This window comes from Pseudoliparis swirei, chromosome 15 (assembly GCF_029220125.1).
Source record: "Pseudoliparis swirei isolate HS2019 ecotype Mariana Trench chromosome 15, NWPU_hadal_v1, whole genome shotgun sequence".
NCBI lineage: Eukaryota > Metazoa > Chordata > Actinopteri > Perciformes > Liparidae > Pseudoliparis > Pseudoliparis swirei.
Genome location: NC_079402.1, coordinates 17,504,718 through 17,525,659, shown reverse-complemented (window position 1 = coordinate 17,525,659; position 20,942 = coordinate 17,504,718). Strand labels below are relative to the sequence as shown.

Below are 20,942 nucleotides of genomic sequence, written 5' to 3'. Positions count from 1 at the left end.
TTCACCAGGTCCAGAGATGTTGCAGCGCTCCGAGCCAACATGACCTTCGACCCTGTTAAAATCAACCTGCAGCAGACTCAGTATCAGTGTGGTGGACGCAAATCAGTGTGTGTGACGACGGAGGTGTGCTTTGTCTACAATATCAAGTCTGACAACCAGGACGCCAACTCTGCTGCTGGTGAGCCGCTCAGCGTCCCATTCCTTCATCTCTATGCCTCCTCGTTGAGAAAGTTGTTGTGTTTCATGACTTCATGTTTTCTTCTCCGCGGCGCCCTGCAGACATCCGCTACCATCTGACTCTGGATGCTCTGCGTTCCAAGTCCAGGGCTTTGTTTATGGCCTCGGACGATAAAAGCGATCGCAGGATCACCAGGAGCCTCAGCATCAAAGACAAGGAGAAAAGATGTGTGCAAGAGATCTTCGTGATGTCGGTAAGTACCCTGAGCTTTATGATGTACACATGGGGTTCGTTATGGTCTCTTACTTGTATGTAATCCACCCCCTCAAACTATAAATTTAAACCCACAAGACGGAGGGATCACATCGACTGGGCGATGACGGGTCTCCGTCACGTTCATTCCTGAAAGTTATATTCTCGACCTGTTGGAGATCTAAATAGTGTTTTGGGCCAGAAAAGAGACGGGACAAAGCTGTGAGGAGGACCTGGGTTGTAACGCGAAACAGACTCGTCCTGATCAAAGCGTGCCGAGGGCAACCCCGTGCTGCGCCGAGCCACAGATCATCTGTAGGCAGGCAGACGAGCGAAGAAGACAAAAGAAAGAGAGCATTAGAAATGAGACTAAGTGACATTGCAGGTCAGGGGAGGCCAAACAAACACATCACAGTTGAACCTTACGTGACAGCGACACCGCCTACTCTGGCGGTGAGACATTTAAAGCCATGCGTGGAACTGAAGCAATGGATTTATCTGATCAGCTGCCTCTGGGCGAGAAAGAGGAACTAATCCGTGGAAACAGCTGGTACTGCTGTGTGCGCTGAGCATGAATACCTGCTCTGTTATGCCAGTTTGTGCAGAAACTTCCCACATCATCCGGCGCAGAGAAGTCCCAAAACTACCTGAGTCCAAGATGGACCGGACCGGAATCTGAACAAGCGACTGGAAGAACTAAAATCCGACGCATCTTGAGAGAATCCATGTCCAGAACAAGTGCCTAAAGCCTCCTTTCTGTGACGGTATCGAGGTCAGAGTCGGTAATGTGCCCGACTAAAGACACAGCTTGTGTTCCTCATGCTATACTTCTCAGGTTTTCACAATTTTGCACAGGGTCAAGAAGGATTCATAGTTCCCCGACCATGCCTTCACACCACATGTCACACTGCGATGTGAGGCCATGTGTTGTCTTTGTGTTTCAGTCCTTTCAAGGCGCTGCACCCTCAGACAGGTCATTGTGGTTGATAGGACCTCTATGGTCATGTCGGACTGTTGCTCAACCATTTTGGTCCAGAAGGAAATATTCCAGAAACTATTGAATGGATTGCCGTGGATGTGTGTCCAGACATCTTGGTGCCCAGAGGACTTTCGTGATCCTCTGACCTTTCCCCTAGTCTCGTGCCACCAAGAGGCTAACGTGCGTGCTTTTGGGTTACACAACTATTGGATGTTCTTTGTTATAGACATTCACGTCCCTCCTCGGGAGGAATTGAAATAACTTTTTATCACTTTCTGAAACCCCAAACTCCAGACTACAACTCGGAGGAGAAGGTTTATTCTGACTTGTAGCTCGTACTTAATGACACGACGAAGGACGAGCACGAGAGTCTGGGAGCCGTCGATGAGGACCGAACAGCTGAATAAGGGTCTCATCATCCAACAACTCTTTTTTCATTTGTTGTTCTTTTATTCCCCTCTCTCTCCTCTCCTCACCATCCTCCGCTCCACTCGTGCCCTTTCCCAGGCCCGGCTGGACTTCCGAGACCCTCTCATGGTGTCTTTGGAGTTTGGACTTGCTGACGAAGACCAAGGCCCCGTCCTGGATGAAAACCTTCCCAAATCCATCAACAAGACAGTAAGACAGTATTTCATATCGCTTGTAAGAGTCTCTCTCTGCACTTTTTAAGTATAAACTGCCAAATAACAGTAAGCGGAACATTTGGAGTCGCGGACGGGAAGGGTTTTCGCCTTAAGCCTCTCCCATCTGTCTGTCTTTATAATCTGAGAATGTTGTTTTCTGGCTGCTACGCCACGTTAGCATGCGCAACAGCTGAGTGCCATCCCTCCGTGTGTCCTGGAAACAGCCTCAGTGTTTCAGAGCAGTCTTCCCACACTCCAACATGCATAGAGGGTCGCCAGATAAGTGTTGCCACGAGTCATGTGTCCATGAAGTAGGCGAAATATGACATAATAATTCAGCTTCAACATGTAAGAATGACCGAAATGAAAGCCACGCCCTCCTGACCCCGCTCTCCTCTAAACACAGGAACGTATGTGATGTGTTTATGAGCTTTGCCACATCCTCAGCGTCAGATACTGTCGTAGCAGCGCCGCACGCAGACAAGCGAGGAAGCGTTATTGGGACCTCAGGACCTCTCCTGTTATTGAAAGGAAGAGAAGGGACGCACACAGAAAGGGGAAATCGTACAGCGGAAGTTTTCCTCTTGACATTGTGCCGCATATGATATTCTCTCTTCCTCGGGAGAGTGGACACTGTTGATCTTCACAGTCCAGTGTGAGAGCGATGAGAACGGGAACACGTTAGACTGTGACCCTCAAGCGCTCTGAGGTGAAAGGGAAGAGGAAACGAAGGTCATCTCTTGGAGTCAGCAGTGCAAACAAATACAGAGGAGAGGAGCTTCTGATGACTGATTGTTGGTCCAGTATTTGAAGAATATCTTTAAAAATGTATTGAATGCATTTAAAAGATTTAGTTTTTAACATTTTCTGTGTGTGTGTGTGTTTGTGTGTATATGCGTGTGTTGTTTTTCCACAAAAGTTTAAAATAACCCTTAAAAAGTCACCTTAAAAGTTAAAGTTCTGCTTTTTTCTCATTGGTAAATATAAACGATATTAATGTCGAGATGTTTTATGATCAATTTATTTTAATTACAACTTCTGAAATGACACTGCTAATGGGGAATTTAGCCTAATCTCTTTAATATGAGTTGGCTGAACAAAATAAAAGTAACACCTTTCAGTCCAAAGCAACACGGTTTAACAGAAACACAAATCACAGTTGAATCAACACCTTTCAAGACGGTTTATAACTTCATGTTTTCCTTTTTTTTATTGCAGGTTTCTTTTATTAGACTCCATTAGTTTTAACTACTTGTACCACCCAATACACTGGCAACTAGGTTTATACACCCATATACATCTGAAATTAATCATTTTGCTTTACTTGACTTTATATATATATGTGTTTTTTACCACTGATAAATTAATATTCTCTAAATGCCTAACCAATAACATATTCCCAGTTTTAGATCAAAAAGGTGTTCACACGTATAAGAAACACTTAGTTTAAATATATATACAGTAATATTTTTTAATAGAATAACCACACTATGGCCACATACCAACATATAATCAAACAATGCTAATATTTAACAACAGGGTTTACAAATACTGGGTGCATGTTACAGTTAGACTCAAGCAGGTCATAAATCTTGACATTTTTTAAGTTTAACTACCAGATGCATGGAAAAGTGCTTTCTAGATGTGCTCTGGAGTAAGCTGTAAGTTGCATTTTCGACGATGATTGGGCTCCAAAATAATTGTAATATCACAATATCTTAAACTGCACAACACACTGCAGTAGATCGCTGGAGATCCTGGCAAACTCTGCACTTTACTTTACTCAGCACTTTACTTTATTTTCCCCCTGTATATTTAGTATTAGTATTTCGTTTTTAATATTTAGTTTTGTGTTTTATATATATTTTCATTGATGCTCTGATGTGCACCGCTGCTGTGATTTTTGAAATGTCCCCACTGTGGGCCGAATAAAGGAATATCATATATCATAAACTCTTAATGTATATGATCAGAGATCGATGTTCCCTAGTCTACAAATGAGTTTGAAAACACACTTCTAGTGTAAAACTCTGCACATCTATCATGCTGTACAGTGAAGCCCAGACATCCAAATGAAGTAACAATAAGACAATGCATTTTTGACATCTTGAACATGTACGTCTCTGTCTCGTAGATTCCCCTAGTTGACTGTGGAAGTGATGAGAAGTGCATTGCTGACCTCTCTCTCAAAGCAGAGCCTAGTGTCAAAAAGTAAGTGGAAATTAGTTGTAAAGGATATGTTCACAATTTTCCAAGGCTATCTTAAAACAATAATATCATATGCAAATTTATAATGTATTTATCATTGTATGTTTTCCTCCAGTTGTTATGCAGCTGTTGTATACTGAGGTCAAATCATGTCCTGTATATAAGTATTTGTCTCATAACAGTTTACATAGTTAATAGGCCTCAACAGCAGCACATGCTTCCAGCGCATGACTGCCCCCTAGTGGCGGGAACCGTGCATTACAAACAGCATGCTCACGGTTTTCATGAACTTCTCCAGAATGATGATTAAAGACAACAAAGACAAGATTGATGTGTACATCAACGTAAGAAACAGCAAAGACAACGCGTACAACACGAGGGTCATCCTGAGCTTCACTCCGAACATCAACTACGTGAAAGTAGAGGTGAGATTTAAACTCCTCTCTGCATCAATTAAGTGCATGTGGATTGAAATGTGTGTGTGATGATGTTTGTTTTGTATCATCAGCCGGAGAAGGCATGCACTCTGAATAACACAAAGCTGGAGTGTGCTGTTGTGTACCCCTTTTTGGGAAGTAACGTCGAGGTAGGTATGGGCGTTGGGTACATTCACCATGCCGCATGCCAACGGTGCAGTGTGTCATTTGTTTATCTATCTTTGTGATCCACAGGAAAATTTCAAAGTGAAATTTGAAGTAAATCCCAAACATATCCAGGAGGTCATTCAGATCAACGTGACAGCTACAAGGTGAGGACATCAGCACAGTGTGTTATAGTTCCAGTTTGAAGCTGTTTGCCTTAAAAACAAAAAAAACACACACATTCTGTTTGTCTAATTGTACAAACTATTATTTATTTTTTGTCCCCAGTGACAGTGAAGAGCTGGATTCGACCCAGCACGACAACACGGTGCACATCTCCATCCCTGTGAAGTACGAAGCCGGACTGATATTCTCAGTGTGAGTAGCGGCACTCTAAGGTCCCGTCGTGGTGGACATGTTGACACGTTAACGACATGCTGTCATTATTAATCTCATTACACCTCATTTCAAATAAAAAAATATAAAAAATGATGTCATTTTGATACAACTATACAATGAAATCGGTGTTATTTTCAGCCACGGCAGGCGGTGTTTTTAATTAAAAACTCTCGTCACATTTGGGGACTAGCAGCTAAAGAGTCTCTAAATGAATAATAATGATGCTCTGAATCAGCTTGATGTGTAAATAAGCAACTGTTTGCGATAAATTAACTTTTAAAGTTATTTAAGATATTATCAGTGTTGTGTTTTCCTGCCCACAAGTCGATGCAGGTTTAATAAAGTCATTATTAACAGCTTAAGACCTGTAGAGACTTAAATGTGTTAAATTTGTTCCCCTTACATGCTAATTATTGTTGATTTATTTGTAACTTTTACCAAGAGTTTGTGTTCAATGGTATCTACATTTTATATTAAATGCATAAACATATGTCTGTATCTAAAACTGTTATTTAGATTTATTTTGTTTCAATAATCCTTTCAGGCGGCCGGGGGATGAACACATCATCGTAAAAGAGGGAGAACAGTATTCGACTGTAATTAATGACACCAGCATGATCGGAGAGGAGGTCAACATCAGCTACACGGTAACGGATCATGTCTGCTGATCGGTTCATGTTCACGGCTCCATGCGGAAGGTTTGGGAATCCAGATGAGGAGCAATGATAGTCAAACGAGGCGTCTCCGTCTCACTTCTCCTCAGGTGGAGAAGTCGGGTGACGTGGCGTCCCCCCCACTCGACCTCACCGTGATGTATCCTGACCAGTCTCCTCGGCAGAACGACTTACTGTACCTGACCCACGTCAGCACCAGCCCACAGGTATGAGTGCACACACACACACACACACACACACACACACACACACACACACACACACACACACACACACATGCGAGTGCATCTGAGCAGATGGACTCAATTTCATATCGGCCTCTCTCTTCTCTGTAGGTGAAGTGTGACGCGGCGCGTTGGATCAACCGCCACAATATCAACCCGATAGTCATCAATCCAAATCCAAAGAAAGAAACTCTCAGTGTCTTCCTGCTGGTGAGCGATGAGCCTCTTGTTGTCTCACTTCTTCTGACCTGTGTAACCAGATAATCAACAACCTTTGCCCGTAGCTGTAGTCTCATAATAAGCACAAATTTCACAAGGTGTTGTCCTTAAATTTCCCTTAAATAAAATTTGAAGGGAGAGAGGCAGCCAACCTGAAGGCATTCAAAGAGTTGTCTACCACTAGGATAAGAAAATTGATAGGATATATATCATAAGATAAATGACCTGACTGGGGTCATATTTCATAATTAAAAGTAGTTTAAAGGCATGTTGTGTCTCACATAATAACATGACCATTCAGGACGGCTTACACAAAGTAAGTTTACTGTAGTATAATACAAAATGATAATACTGTCATGAGCTGAAAGTTGTCTTTATATCACAGATGAATTCTGGTTTAAATATTCGGCTCATTCCAAACTCAATAAGACTTTATTTTCTGAGGCACTTCTGACTGTGCGTCTGATTCCCTCCACAGAGCTGTGCGAACCTGTACTGTGCATCGTTCAGCTGCTCCATCCCCGAGGCCTCGTTCAGTCAGGTGAACGTCACGTTCAGGGTGTGGAAACCCACGTTCATCAAGGTGGGTCAACGCCGCCTGTGGCTGCTGAACGCTGTCTTCTCTCGCTTTGTTGGTGTTGAGTCCGAGTGACGGACGGACAAGAAACTTATTATTTATCTTCCAGGGCGAGTTCTCCAGTCTGTACATGTTGGTGAACGCCACGCTGGGCATCAGAAACACGAAGCTGTTTGAGCTGAACGACAGTGACAGGACCAGAAGTGTAAGTCGTAAAGGGTTTTTTCATTCTTTTGTTTCATTGTGCACTTGTATCATCATTAAACTAGAACGGGCACTCGGTAGAGCGCATACCTTCGTATATCACAAGATTGGGCATTGAATATGAACATGTTGGCATTAGTTGCATGCCAATTGGATACAAATTAACCGTGCTATGGTAAAAAGAAGATTTTGACCTATCCATGACCTTGACACGATCGATCCCAAAATCTAATCAAATGGTCCCCGGATAATAACCAATCATCCCACCAAATTTCATGCGATTCGGTTTAAAACTTTTTTTGTTATGCGAATAACACGCATACAAATAAATAAATAAATACACGGCGATCAAAACATAACCTTCCGCATTTTCAATGCGAAGGTAACAATAAACACAATGCGATAATTCCAAATATTAATATAAGTATGAGGTAAAGTGCACAGACGGCAGGTTTCAGAAATGTAACAAGTGTAAGTGTATTTAAAGTGAAGAATTATGTGTATATAAGTGTGTTTAAATTAAGAATGATGTGTATTTAAGTGTGTTTAAATAAAGAATGATGTGTATTTAAGTGTGTGTTAAATTAAGAATGATGTGTATTTAAGTGTGTTTAAATTAAGAATAATGTGTATTTAAGTGTGTTTAAGGTGGATAATTATGTGTATTTAAGTTTATTTAAGTGTATTTAAATGAAGGATTAAGTGATGTGCAGGGGGGTGACCGGAAGGAAATGTCCTGGGGATGTGAAGTATGTGTGTGTATTTACACGTCAGTGTACATTTACTCTCTTGTATCCATGTGCCGATCAGGTGAAGATCCAGGTGTCGAAGGAGACCTCAGGAGGAATCCCCATCTGGATCATCATCATGAGCATCCTGATAGGTCTGCTGATCTTGGCGCTCGTCATCTTCGCTCTCTGGAAGGTAAAACAACCTCCAGACTTGAGAGTATTTCAGAACGTTGAATTTAATGTCAGTAGAATATGAAATGTAGCATGACTTCAAAGGAGTCGTTAAACATCAGGGGAAGTGAGGTCATATGCGTCCAGACGGATGAGAAGATCGATATCCCTTTCTTGTTGGCGTATTAAATATGAAGCTACAAATATGTCATGATTAAAATCCACACAAAAAACTAAGTGTTTAAAATAAAATGTGTTGATTTATGAGGGGTTATTGATCAGACTTCTTGCACATGCTCCAAGCCAAATAGTCTTTGCACATAACAATATTTAGATTGATCTCCCCAGTTCTCTTAAAAAGAAAGGGAGTAAGCATATTAAACTATTCCTTTCCTCTCGCCAGTGAGCCTTCACATCTGTCCAGCGCGACTGTTTTGTAACTGGGTGTTGTGATCCTCCAGATGGGCTTCTTCAAGAGAAAATCCAGGGACTACTCAAAGGAGGAAATGATGGATTGAGGCATCCAGACATCCAGCAGCGAGCGGCTGCGTGCGCATCCAGAACCACCAGGAGGGACCGGCAGACTTTCAAACAGGCGGACAGGCGGACGACCCACAGGCACCAGACCCACAGGCATCCTGTGCAGGCCTGGGCCCAATGACGTTTGACTTCCCAACCCCTTGTGCTTTGACGCCTTGAGCACGAGGTCCCACTTCAGATGGTCTCACACACACCGAGAGCGCTCGGACAGACGCTTACTTTTAATTGTGTAAAGTCGTTGGCACTCACTGTATTTTTTGTATTTTCAGCTTTTGTTGTTGTTGTTGTGGGTACACGGCGTCCATCTTGTCAGGTTCAAGAAGGAAGAAAACCATCACTTCTCAGGCATCTGTTGGCAAAGTAGCATATATCTGTATTACATACGGCGGTTTTGCAAAAACACAAGAGCTACGATAGCTGCACTCCAGCTTTAGAGGGGAGAAAAGTACTCAGGTATTTCTGTGTGTGAATCTAATGTTCCGAAGCCACCCGACTTACTTTCTATGCCGTTGCAGCGACGATGTCCAAAGGTCTCTTCGCTTCTGAGACAACATGTGAATTCACATGTGTCGGAGCCGCCTGTCTTGATAGCTTTATGAAACACTGTACCTTTGAGCATTTTATAGCAGTTTGTTTTTGTTTGCTATTTTTGCTGAATTTTAACAATTATAAAGTGGCACATCCTTAATCCTAACATGTTTTCTAAAGACACTGACCTGTACGCCAGATGTATTTGCAGTCGGTATGCTTTTATTTTGTACACATTTATTCTTAATTAACCAAATCAAAAAACAAAAACAAAAAACCTTGTCCCCAACTCCGATGTTTAATATTTTTAGTTAGTGTCACCGTGGTTACTGAGAGATACAGTAAGCTCTGCCTTCAAAATCCCAAACTTTGATTGCACTGTAAATATCAGTAGATGCTTATAAATGTACATAATTGTGTTTTGCTAATTCATGTAATTTAAGAGATGTTATCCATCAGTCTTGTGATCAGTGGTCAGAGGAGATGATTTTGCTCAGGTGCTACGACTATCACGAAGGATCTCGTTAACATTGGACATGTAAGAAAGTTATCGGGGCGATCTCACAATTCAAAAGCTGATGCAAATATGTAAATATTGTTATATTTTGACGAGATAATGAAAGTATAACTATTCTGTACTGAAGATGAGGGTTTGTATCCACTACTTTGGTTTTATTTGATTGAATGACTGCATTGAGGTGAGATATGACTGTCGCTTTTTTGATTTGCAAAATGAAAGGTGGAATGTCTTATGATGTAGAAACGTATGTCACCAGCAGTTGCCATTGGGTCAATGGCATTCACTGGAGGAGTGTAGTGTAGACGAGGTACAACATGTACACTAAGCATTAGCATACAACGGCTCAAGAGCACCCCACATGTGGTACACCGTACTTTACAAAGTTAATCTTTCAGGTTTTCTGTCTTGTTTTTGTTTCCAGAAGTTGCACGATGTGTTTAAATAAATGATGTTGTATTATGGGGAGGCTGGGTTTCCCCCTCTTTCTCGACCTTCTCCCTCACTGTCATACAATACAGCTGAGGGAAGACAGGAGGAAGAAGAAGGAGCAGCTTTTTGATATGAAATACTCCCCAGCTCCCCGCACTCTCCACTCTTGAGATGAAGCACATGTAATAAATTGTATGTACAGAATGTGTTGCTGTTGTTTGGCTACATCAGGCTTTAAGCACCAGGGCGAAGTCACGAGTCTCTCTTTGTCCACTTGAGGTGGCCTGGGAGTGTCTTCACACATCCTCCACCTCTATTAACGTCTGTGGTGAAGTGACGGGCAAAGTGAGAGTCGTGAGCGCCACCCCAGCCTTCTACACTGCTGTGAAGTCTTCATTGTAATGCACTGGTTTGTCAGACTACACGCGTCCTCATCAGCACAGAAATGAACTGAATACAAATAAAAAATAAATACTTTTTATGAAAAAAAGTGCTTGATCATTAATTCTCTATCTCTATCTCTCTCTATATATATATGATTTGTATCTGTTTTTTAACAAATGTGGAAAAAGTTCACATGAAATCACTAGCCTATACACATCTCTCACTCCTGATGATCACCCGTTAAGAACTGATATGCATTTTCTCTCTTAAAATGCATTAGCTGACAGTGTTACAGTGTTCTCATTATTACATATAATTTAAGTCATTCATAAAGGAATATTTACAGATTTTTAAATAGCCTATTTGCACTTCAGTATTTCCATACCGTAGAAATGTGTCACTTTTAATCCACTATATTAATTCCACATCTACACCTACTTTGAAGATTAAGATTTTACATGGAGTGATAATTTATAAAACAGAAAAGTACTTTTTATTGATCAGGATTATAGAGGCAATGCTGCCGCTAGCCATGTTGGTGCCCTATGCATAGCTGCTTCATGATGGGGGGTACTAAGCGATTAAATATATCTCTTGTTCTGCCTGTTTTGTGATATACATGCCTAAAGGTGCCTAATATTTCTAGACTGAAATAATATCGGCATTATAATTATTATAACTATATGAGGATTTTTTTAGTTGCCAATTTTGTGGTGCCCCCTCAGGACTTGGTGCCCGACGCACAGCGCGTATAGTGCGCGTTATGGGAGCGGCGGCGCTGTATAGAGGCTACTGTTTGCTATCTGCTGTAAATCCTACAACCTCCCCTCAAGATAATAATAATAATAAAATAGATGATTTTTCTTTGTAAAAATGTCATGGCTGGAAAGGAAATTCCATGAGAGGCAACAATAACCACACACAAAGCCAAACACCACGTCGGGGCCACGAGTGATTTCTAATTCCGTGTAGGAGTGCGCCCCCTGCTGGCCGGCCGCGGTATTTCGCGCCGGGTGACTGGGAGGGGAAGCAGAACAAACTGTAAGCTGCTGTCGGATCCATCTTGCTCGAAAAAGAAGCGAGGGTGAAGGCTTTTTTTCTCCTCTCTTTTCAAGTTGAGCGTCTAAAACACTGTATCGTCCCCCCGTTAACCGCGCCGGGGAGCCCGAGGAGGGGCTGTGCCTCTGCTTGTAGGATGTCCCGACACGAGGGTGAGTTGATAAAGCCTTTAGGTCGCTGGCTACATTACCTGAGCAGCTAGCTCCTCGGCTAGCTTCAGGGGAAGGGGTGGGGGGGGGGGGGGATGTGTAGCGCTTTCCGCGGCTTGTGCCCTCAACACACACACACATGTTCGCTGTCAGCAACCGTGCCCTACCGAGACCCCTCGGGTAGTTTTAACGTGAAGTGCCCGGTGTGACTTCTATCAACCGGCTCACAATGATACGGCAACATTGCGGCGCTTTAGCAGTTAGCCGTTGGCACTGCGTTGGCTAGCGGAAGCTAACGCAAGGAGCCGTCGGTGTAGCTGCGGCTTAACGCTGCTTTTACTGGCCCCATAAACCCGTGCTATATTATTTATATGTCCTATTATAGCGGTGCTCGTATATGTGTTAATTTAGGAGCCCGGAGTTAGGATGTTCTGGTCGCATAAGCTGCTGTCGGCGAATGCACTGTCATCAAGAAGAAAGTCTGAGGCCTCAGACCATGAACCAAATCACTAAGTTAGCTCGCTGCCAGGCCACTAGCTCGCTTAAGGGTTAAGTTACTGTATGTTTTAACTGGTAACACATGAGGGCCACTTCGGCTCTCTCTCCATTCTTCACGTCATTCTGGTGACGTGAAGCCGTCCTGTTTTAATCGCCTTAGAAGTTGCTCGGGTGGTAAAACCCGGTGGTAGTGCTGCAGTAACTTGCTTTATCTTGAATAAAGTATATCGGGACAATACAGGTAACGTGAGGCCACTTGGTAACCATTCACGTGTCCCCTAGTGGCCAGGCTAGCTTTTTGAGGTGAGTTCATGATATGTTCGTGGCAGAAGGTGCTGTTTAATTTGATTTATTTGTAATCCACCCAGGTGGTGGTCCTGTTTGTTTTTGTCAGCCTCTGCACAACTTTGTGTTGTACGACAAACCTTTAATATTCTCGTGCAGGTGGCGTCTGCACGTTGCCTGGTGATGTGTTTGTTCAGGCAGGACTTTGGTCAATGCGTGTGGAGATTTTCTTCTCGTTGCAAGGCGTCAGATCAGCCTCAACAAAGAACTTTTTTCCACAATATTTGCATACCTAATGTGCAAGACGGTCAAATATGGAGCCCCCGCCCTCTCCTTCAATGGAAATTTCACTTAGTTTAACTATGATGTTTCATAGAAAATGACTGTTTGTGCCTGCAGAGCAGTGAGCCAGTGATTGGATGGTTCTTCACTGTAATCACGCAGTAAAGAGTGGACAAGTAGATATTTCATATGATGAAGACTTGTGAAAAGTAAAGAGCTATTTGGAGAATCCAGACATGGCTGAAACTACGTCTGCAGCCTTGGATGGTTTACTGTCTCTTTACCGATTTTGGTTCATGTAGATCTAGATAAATATAAAAAGCAACATGCCTGAACATGACCGGGCAGCTCGATAAATAACTAACAAAAGCTGTAATGAAACCAGCTTTCGGATGCTTATTGCCCGTGACGCGCCTCTGAGTGGTGCATTTGAGGCCGTGCATGTGAAGTTATCTGGAATGCCCGAGTTCTTCTTCGCTGGCTGGCACCTGTGGGTCGGTGCCACTCCAAATCGCATGCTCGTGTAAATGAGACTGGCCTGCGGACAGAGATTGCTTTATCCCTCTCGGTCTTGCAGAAGCGTTGATAAAGAATTCATGACTTTATTGTCCGGTCCGCGTGTTTTGACTTCACGCTGCTCTTTTCTCTTTTGCAGGTGTGAGCTGCGATGCGTGTTTGAAAGGGAACTTCAGAGGAAGACGGTTCAAGTGTTTAATTTGCTACGACTACGACCTGTGCGCGTCGTGCTACGAGAGCGGAGCCACCACGACGAGGCACACCACAGAGCACCCCATGCAGTGTATATTAACCCGGGTCGACTACGGTGAGCACCGGCCGAAAAAAGCCCAGACAGAAACCTGTGTACACAAACTCACCGCGCCGCGGCTACCATATGTCATACATACCACATATCTGGCTCCTCGGTGGTGGAACGAGCTCCCCACTGACATCAGGACAGCAGGAAGTCTCTACGTCTTCCGCCGGAAACTAAAAACACATCTTATCCGACTATATCTGGATTAAATCACAGATTAGCACTTCAGTGGCACTTAAAGTAACATTATGCAACAATTGTACCTTAAAATAACATTTTGAAAAAAATGGTGCCGCTACAATGACTTTTAATATGGCGATTTGCGGCTTCGCCATTTCCATCGGGGGTCTGTTGGGAAATAACGGGGCGGATGTTCTTCGACCTGCTTTCTGGCAGTGATTACGCAATGTCATATAGTGCCACTCCACGCTCGCAGCTCCAGTATAAGGGTAGCTTTTTGGTGTCGTCAACAATATTGTATTCGATCACACGTACTCCACATTCAAACATTGAGAAAACAACGTATATAGGCTGAAAACGCGATCGGTATTTCATCTAAACTAAATGTCATTCTTTTGGTTACGTTAGCATTCATCTCCGATATCACAATGAATAAAACTATGCAGTCATATTTATGTAAAATCTTTGAATATTCTTAGCTTATCGGTTGACATCATTTCTTGGTTTCTGACTTCATCTGGTCATCAATACAAGTGTATGCGAGGCTGCATCTATCGTAACTGGGTATTTACGACACTGAAGTAAACGTTAAATACCTCCAAAGCTGAAGGGGGTGCTAAAAGGGAAAAACTCCATTATGGGGCTTTAAATAGCTCTTATTATGGTACTTTTGTAGTTCGACTATGTTGAGGAAATGTTACTTTCTGTATTCTATTTGTTCTTAGTTTGTACTCTAGGTTGATGCACTTATTGTAAGTCGCTTTGGATAAAAGCGTCTGCTAAATGACATGTAATGTAATGTAAATATTTCACAAATACGAATGATTCAATATGACTGGCGTGATGATTCATTTGATTAATCTAGCCTAATTTCCAGTTGTTTTTGTTTATAACTAGAATATTGATTAACGCACGGTCACATTTTCTCTATTAACTGTCCTTTTGCAGACTTGTATTATGGAGGAGACACTTTTTCAGTAGAGCAACCCCAGTCATTCACATGTCCTTACTGTGGCAAGATGGGCTACACGGAGACGTCCCTCCAGGAGCACATCACCTCGGAACACGCAGAGACTTCCACAGAAGTGGTGAGTACTCTGCACACGTCACGGGAAGGTTACTATTTCTAAACTGTAATTTCATGTTTTGTTCGTCTCAATATTATCAAATGCTCTTTGTTTCGGTGGACGGCTCCAGCAGTCGACTTTACTCCGTCTTACTTTATATTGGATTCATTTGATTGCAGGGTTTGTTTTTTCTCCTCTTGCCTGTCGGCATCGCAGCTGAAATGAATCCCAGAATTTACACGCGGGGGACATTTATGGATTTTATTTATTTTTGTGGAATTGACTCTAAATAAAATACAGTGACCATGTCATCATTATGAAGACACATGTCACCCAGTGAAACAATGTGGTGCATTGATGTGGTTCACATTGTTTTGAGGCAACAGTGGAGCTCCGCAGGATGTATTCATTCATTGCCGTTAGGGAAAATATAGAACAATGCTATCCTTGTTTTTATATAATTATTCATAGAGAAGTTTTAAAAAGCAGTGGGGAAGGTTTCTGTCACCTCTTGCTGTGTTTGCATACGGCAGATCATGTCCTGGGTGTCACTTTCTGGGGTTTTACATTAAATATTTGATGCACAATAGAGACTGGTGTGTACAGTAAGTGCTCTGATACAAACGTGCGTGTGTGTGTGTGTGTGCTGCCTCTGTTGATTATGGGATGCAAGTTAGTATCATTGTTATTGATCAATCTCCCCATTATTTCATAAATTATTGTTATATCTGTGAAATGTAACTGAGGGATGTTTGTTGTTTTCTGTTTTCACCAACTATCATAATTTTAGTTGATCAACAAATCACTCGATTGATCTTTGACGCGTCGGTTCATTGATTCAATGCTGGGTTTATATCGACATAATCTCCAGAGATTATCGTTTTTAACCAAAGTTTATTGACACTTCTACCGACACAAAAGAGACGAGTAGATCTACGTCTTCAAGACTTCTTCGGTCCAACCTGCTCAGCTGATCAACATGTCCCCAACAATCTGCTCATATTGAACACGCATGACGTGAAGCGTTTACTCAGGACGTCCTCAAAGTCTGTTTCCAGGTCTCAGGAGCGTCGCTGCATATATGAAAACGAGTCATTTGAAGCTTTTTGAGGCTCCAGACGGGGCTGTACAACGTTGGTGTCATTTGGGACGACGAGCATAACACCCCGATGACTGAAGGACGTTTGGAGGTCGGGTTGCGTTGATGTGGGCACCAGCTTTACATCTCATGTGTAGGAGCACAATGCTGAGTCCAGTCCGCCTTTTCTAACTCACGGTATTATGCAATCATCCCTGTAGTATCGAGGTGTTTAAGTCAGTTTGAGCAATAGCCGATCTCAGATGTGCAACGTGTTACCATATGGCATCAAACAAAACAAAAAGTGACATCATTACTTCGAACTTCCACATTGTTTCTAGGTTTTTAACCAAATTGCATTTTGTTCATGCCGAGAACATTGATCTCAAACAGAAACCCCTCCCTCTCGTTTCAGATCTGTCCGATATGTGCCGCCTTGCCAGGAGGGGATCCCAACCATGTCACAGATGACTTTACAGCTCACCTCACACTTGAACACAGAGCGCCAAGAGATTTAATATCCTTTTCCGTATCTCCCGGCTCTAGCGTCGACGTAAAGATCTGTTTCTGTTTCCTGTTTTTTTTAAATGTCGATGCCATATTTGGTGTCGTGTGACAGCTTTGAGCCTTAACGGTCCGCTTACGACGAGTCCAGCAGTGTCCGGCATGTACGCAGGATGTTCCACCCTGGACGAGGACTGGGCGGCCCCAGAGCGCGACGGACAAATATGCACTTTACTAGCGGCTCCACGGGGGGACTCTCCTCCTCCTCATCACAGAGCTCCACCTACACCCCCAGTAACAGAGAGGCCATGGACCCAATTGCAGGTGAGCATCCGGAATATAATAAATAATAGAAATGACAAACTAAAGGTCAAATCTTCTCCCTCAAATGGGATCATTTGGATCCGTCACTACTGCGTTGCATCAAAACCTGCATTGTTTGACTGACAACCATTTCAATAGCATTTATTCTCAAAAACTTTGAGGATACATTAAGTTATTCTAACCATAAAACTAAGGGGCGCTGATAATTATTACAATATGTTAACAATAACCTTTTTTTTTCTTCTCATAAATATGCTGTACGTTGCTTTATTCTTTCTTAGTATCTTCTGGAGATTTCAGAAGGCTAATGCATTTAAACAAAATGTACACATTTAGAAAGAAGAAACAAATTATATATATATATATACAGGACTGTCTCAGAAAATTAGAATATTGTGATGAAGTTCTTTATTTTCTGTAATGCAATTCAAAAAACAAAAATGTCATGCATTCTGGATTCATTACAAATCAACTGAAATATTGCAAGCCTTTTATTCTTTTAATATTGCTGATTATGGCTTACAGCTTAAGAAAACTAAAATATCCTATCTCTAAATATTAGAATATCATGAAAAAGTGTACTAGTAGGGTATTAAACAAATCACTTGAATTGTCTAATTAACTCGAAACACCTGCAAGGGTTTCCTGAGCCTTGACAAACACTCAGCTGTTATAAATCTTTTTTTTACTTGGTCTGAGGAAATATTAAAATTTTATGAGATAGGATTTTAGAGTTTTCTTAAGCTGTAAGCCATAATCAGCAATATTAAAAGAATAAAAGGCTTGCAATATTTCAGTTGATTTGTAATGAATCCAGAATGCATGACATTTTTGTTTTTTTAATTGCATTACAGAAAATAAAGAACTTTATCACAATATTCTAATTTTCTGAGACAGTCCTGTATATAGACACAGAAAAATGTAACTTCTTAAAACAATGCATTGATTACTATCTGGGGCAAATCCCACTGTGGCCCTGAAGGCAAACACACAAACATTTCCTTTCTTTTAGGAGCTTAAACTGCCTTTTCATGGAGTTTACTTTTATTTTGTCAATCTTTACTTGATTGAGTAGTTGTTGTTGTTGTTTCAGTGGACTTTCCTCTCATGACAATGTGCCATAAACAACACAGAACTATACTCCTATACATATACTTTATCTTTACCCCAAAACAACTGTTTTAAAAACGTGTTTTCTCACTGTACTCAGACTAAAAGCAGTAACTGTCATCAGTCTGTTTAAATTTAGTATTCATAAAATTGCTTTTTATGTTCTCATCTTTTCTTTTCTCATATTTACAAAACAAAACAGTGAGAACCGTACTCCTCATGAAACATCATGTTGGTGACTTGCTGTCATCATATCCTCTCACGGGTGTCTTCAGCGTTGCCTTTCTGAAATCACGACTCGTGTAGAAACGGCTAACGGCGACCGCCTGTTTTTGTCGGGTCCCCCGCAGAGTTGTTGTCTCAGCTGTCAGGCGTGCGGCGTGCGGCAGGCGGGCAAATCAACTCCTCGGGGCCCTCGGCCTCGCAGCTCCAGCAGCTCCAGATGCAGCTGCAGCTGGAGCGGCAGCAGGCGCAGACGGCGCGGCAGCAGGTGGAGACGGGCCGCCACGCGACACGCCGCGGCAACAACCAGGGCAGCTCTGGCAACGCCATCCCTCCGCCCAACACGGCAACCGCCAACTCTGCCGGCGCGGGTGAAAACAATCCCTCGTCCTCATCCCACAGCTCCCAGTTCTTATTAGCACGGTGAGTACGGCCTGTTGCTATGCCGACGCAACGAGGGAAAGTGACCAGCGTCTTTTTGGTTCCTCCGCGTGTCGATTATCGATCATTTCATTTGTTCCGAGTGTATTTTAAATGAGACCCCCCCCCCCCGCGTCCCGCAGGTTGAACGACCCCAAGATGTCCGAAGCGGAGCGGCAGTTTCTCGAAGGGGAGCGCGCCGACCGCAGCCTGTTTGTCCAGGAGCTGCTTTTGTCCACGCTGATGCACGAGGAGAGCTCCTCGTCGGACGAGGAGGAGCGGCGAGACTTCGGCGACTTCGGGGCCATGGGCTGCGTGGATATCATGCCTTTAGACGTGGCGCTGGAGAACCTCCAGCTCAGGGAGCGCAGCTTTATGGGGAAGGAGCCTCCTCCACCGCCTCTTTGATGTCCGAGCATCAGGCAGACTGTGTCCTCTCTGCTGCAGCTGTCAGTGATGGGCAGACAACAGCAGTACCCCCCGCCCCTCCCCCCTCCTCCCTCCTCCCTCTGTTTTCTGAGTTTGTTTCTGGTGATTGTAATTTCAGGCCCGTCACCATTTTTGTTACATTGTAAACAAAAAATAAATGAGAGCAAGTGGGATAAATGTGCGAGTGCGCAAAAGCAACTGAGTGAGCGAGAGAAGAGAAATCTATAAATATATATATATATAAAAAATATATATGAAGTTGATAATCAATCCACATAACATTTCTTTTCCTTATCAGGTGCGTGTTACAGGCGGCCGTTGCTTCCTGTGACATGCAAACGGCTCTCCCTATAAATACTCCACGTTCAAAAGTCACGAGGGCGTAGGCTCCTCCGATGAAGCTGCTGTGTGTGTTTATGACTATTAATGAATAAAAAGTGCTTGGATGGGTTACCATAACTACTGCATGCAGTTATTTGCAGCGTGCATGACTTAATGACCCTGTCATTAAAACTTTGAAAGAAATATTTATCCCGACGCTTTCAACTGTTTTTAAATGGCTATTTCAAAACGTGGTTTTTAGTAATTTACGAAAACTTGACGTGTAGAAATTGTCCCCCGAAGCAACACGTTTGGTCCGGTTTTGGTTCTAATGGAGAGAAATGGATTGTATTCGGCTCTTTCTCATTCGGTCTGAATATGTCTGCAGAGGAGCTCGCCGAGATGTTTATGTTTAGTAAAAAGCTGATTAGGCACAGTATACTTTATCATTTTTAGGTAAAAGTATGTCCACGGCTGCTGACGGTCGTACCGCGTGCTTCGGATGCTTGGAGACTTTCCTTTGCTGGGAGACATTTGTTCCTTTTCACGAGATTTATATTTATTTGTTTTTTTCTCCATTATTTTCAGCCTTCATCCGAGTCACGCCGATACGTTCACCCGCTGTCAAATACAATGAGATGTGTATATTGAATTTGTGCGTTTAACTTTCATAATGGAGCCAAGACATGGGCAGACGTTTTTTCTTCTTTTTTTAAAATGTAAATTTAGAACACAATAAATATAAACTGCGCTCAGCTTTCGATGAAACCAAGAGGCCGTCACACGAGGGCACCGTGTTGTTGTGATTCCTCCGATGTTTGTTCAGCCGGCAAGATTTCATCTCATGTTGATACTCAACACTTCAAATACTGATGCTGGAAGAGGGAGGACGGGAATAATCACAACTCTTAACATGATACTTTAACCCTCCTATTTAGCGTGTATTAGTTTATAGTTTATACACATTCAACACTTTGCTATAACACACTGTAGTGTAATCGTAAGCAGATATGTTTCTGAGGAAATCCATAAGGACTGTAAACACAAATATTCAATGGTAACTGATTCATAGGATAATTTATAACTTGACAAATATTGAAGGAAATGGCTAAACAGCTATATTTTAGTGTGTTATCATTTAAACCATATATTACGTGTGTAATTGCTGATTATAAGGCTTAATAATTTGGGGGGGGGGTTGAACTTTGTTTACATACACCAACACACATTTTTTTAATGAAAGCAGACACTGAGGCGAACATGAAGCAATAACAACATGAAGATCCTCCATTGAGCCGTGAGCAGAGACCAACATGATGACGTCATACGTTTACTCCTCCTGCAGCGTCATGAGAGACCGAGGGCGTCACACTCCACGGAGCCGCGTCTTCACAGGCTTGTGTTGGTGTTCAGTGGGACAATATAACGCCACAGAAGTGCATTGCAATAGCTGTTCCAACATTTGTTCTCGTGTGTGTGTGTGTGTGTGTGTGTGTGTGTGTGAGGTATTTGAGGCAGCTGTCCTTGTCACTCCTCAGTAGCTATTGTTAGAAAGAAATGGTGCCCATGAGATGCCTTACACAACACATGTTGGCTCCACTTAAGGTACCCCCCCCCCCCCCCCAAATGTCACAGTCCTCTGGAATGTTGTGACACATGATGTGTGTGTGTGTGTGTGTGTGGGTGGGATGCCCAATCACACCCTGCAAAAATGTAACAAGTCAAATAACAACTACACAAAACAATATTCATACGTGCCGGGTTTCATTTGCGGTTATT

The 20,942-nt window shown here is 42.7% G+C and overlaps 2 protein-coding genes across 2 annotated transcripts in view; both read left to right on the top strand.

The window, feature by feature from the left end:
• itga1 (integrin, alpha 1) overlaps positions 1 to 10,527 on the top strand; it is a 42,044-nt gene extending 31,517 nt beyond the window's left edge. Inside the window, exons 16-30 of the mRNA XM_056432214.1 lie at positions 9 to 178; positions 280 to 431; positions 1,917 to 2,027; positions 4,167 to 4,243; positions 4,539 to 4,665; positions 4,749 to 4,826; positions 4,912 to 4,988; positions 5,110 to 5,199; positions 5,765 to 5,867; positions 5,984 to 6,100; positions 6,230 to 6,328; positions 6,816 to 6,920; positions 7,024 to 7,119; positions 7,929 to 8,042; positions 8,482 to 10,527. Of these exons, the coding sequence (XP_056288189.1) occupies positions 9 to 178; positions 280 to 431; positions 1,917 to 2,027; positions 4,167 to 4,243; positions 4,539 to 4,665; positions 4,749 to 4,826; positions 4,912 to 4,988; positions 5,110 to 5,199; positions 5,765 to 5,867; positions 5,984 to 6,100; positions 6,230 to 6,328; positions 6,816 to 6,920; positions 7,024 to 7,119; positions 7,929 to 8,042; positions 8,482 to 8,538 (1,573 nt within the window). The 3' untranslated portion in view covers positions 8,539 to 10,527. The remainder of the gene's footprint in view (positions 1 to 8; positions 179 to 279; positions 432 to 1,916; positions 2,028 to 4,166; positions 4,244 to 4,538; positions 4,666 to 4,748; positions 4,827 to 4,911; positions 4,989 to 5,109; positions 5,200 to 5,764; positions 5,868 to 5,983; positions 6,101 to 6,229; positions 6,329 to 6,815; positions 6,921 to 7,023; positions 7,120 to 7,928; positions 8,043 to 8,481) is intronic.
• A 941-nt stretch (positions 10,528 to 11,468) lies between these two features.
• kcmf1 (potassium channel modulatory factor 1) lies at positions 11,469 to 19,935 on the top strand. The gene is made up of 7 exons (XM_056433172.1): positions 11,469 to 11,632; positions 13,350 to 13,517; positions 14,637 to 14,776; positions 16,249 to 16,350; positions 16,478 to 16,661; positions 18,122 to 18,416; positions 18,557 to 19,935. The coding sequence occupies exons 1-7, from the start codon at positions 11,617 to 11,619 to the stop codon at positions 18,819 to 18,821; spliced, it is 1,170 nt and encodes a 389-aa protein (XP_056289147.1). The 5' UTR covers positions 11,469 to 11,616; the 3' UTR covers positions 18,822 to 19,935.
• Positions 19,936 to 20,942: the final 1,007 nt, after the last annotated feature.

Coding starts and splice junctions, on each gene's coding strand:
- kcmf1 (XM_056433172.1), top strand. Junction 14,777..16,248: donor CAGAGACTTCCACAGAAGTG/GTGAGTACTCTG, acceptor CTCTCGTTTCAG/ATCTGTCCGATATGTGCCGC. Junction 16,351..16,477: donor ACAGAGCGCCAAGAGATTTA/ATATCCTTTTCC, acceptor CGGTCCGCTTAC/GACGAGTCCAGCAGTGTCCG.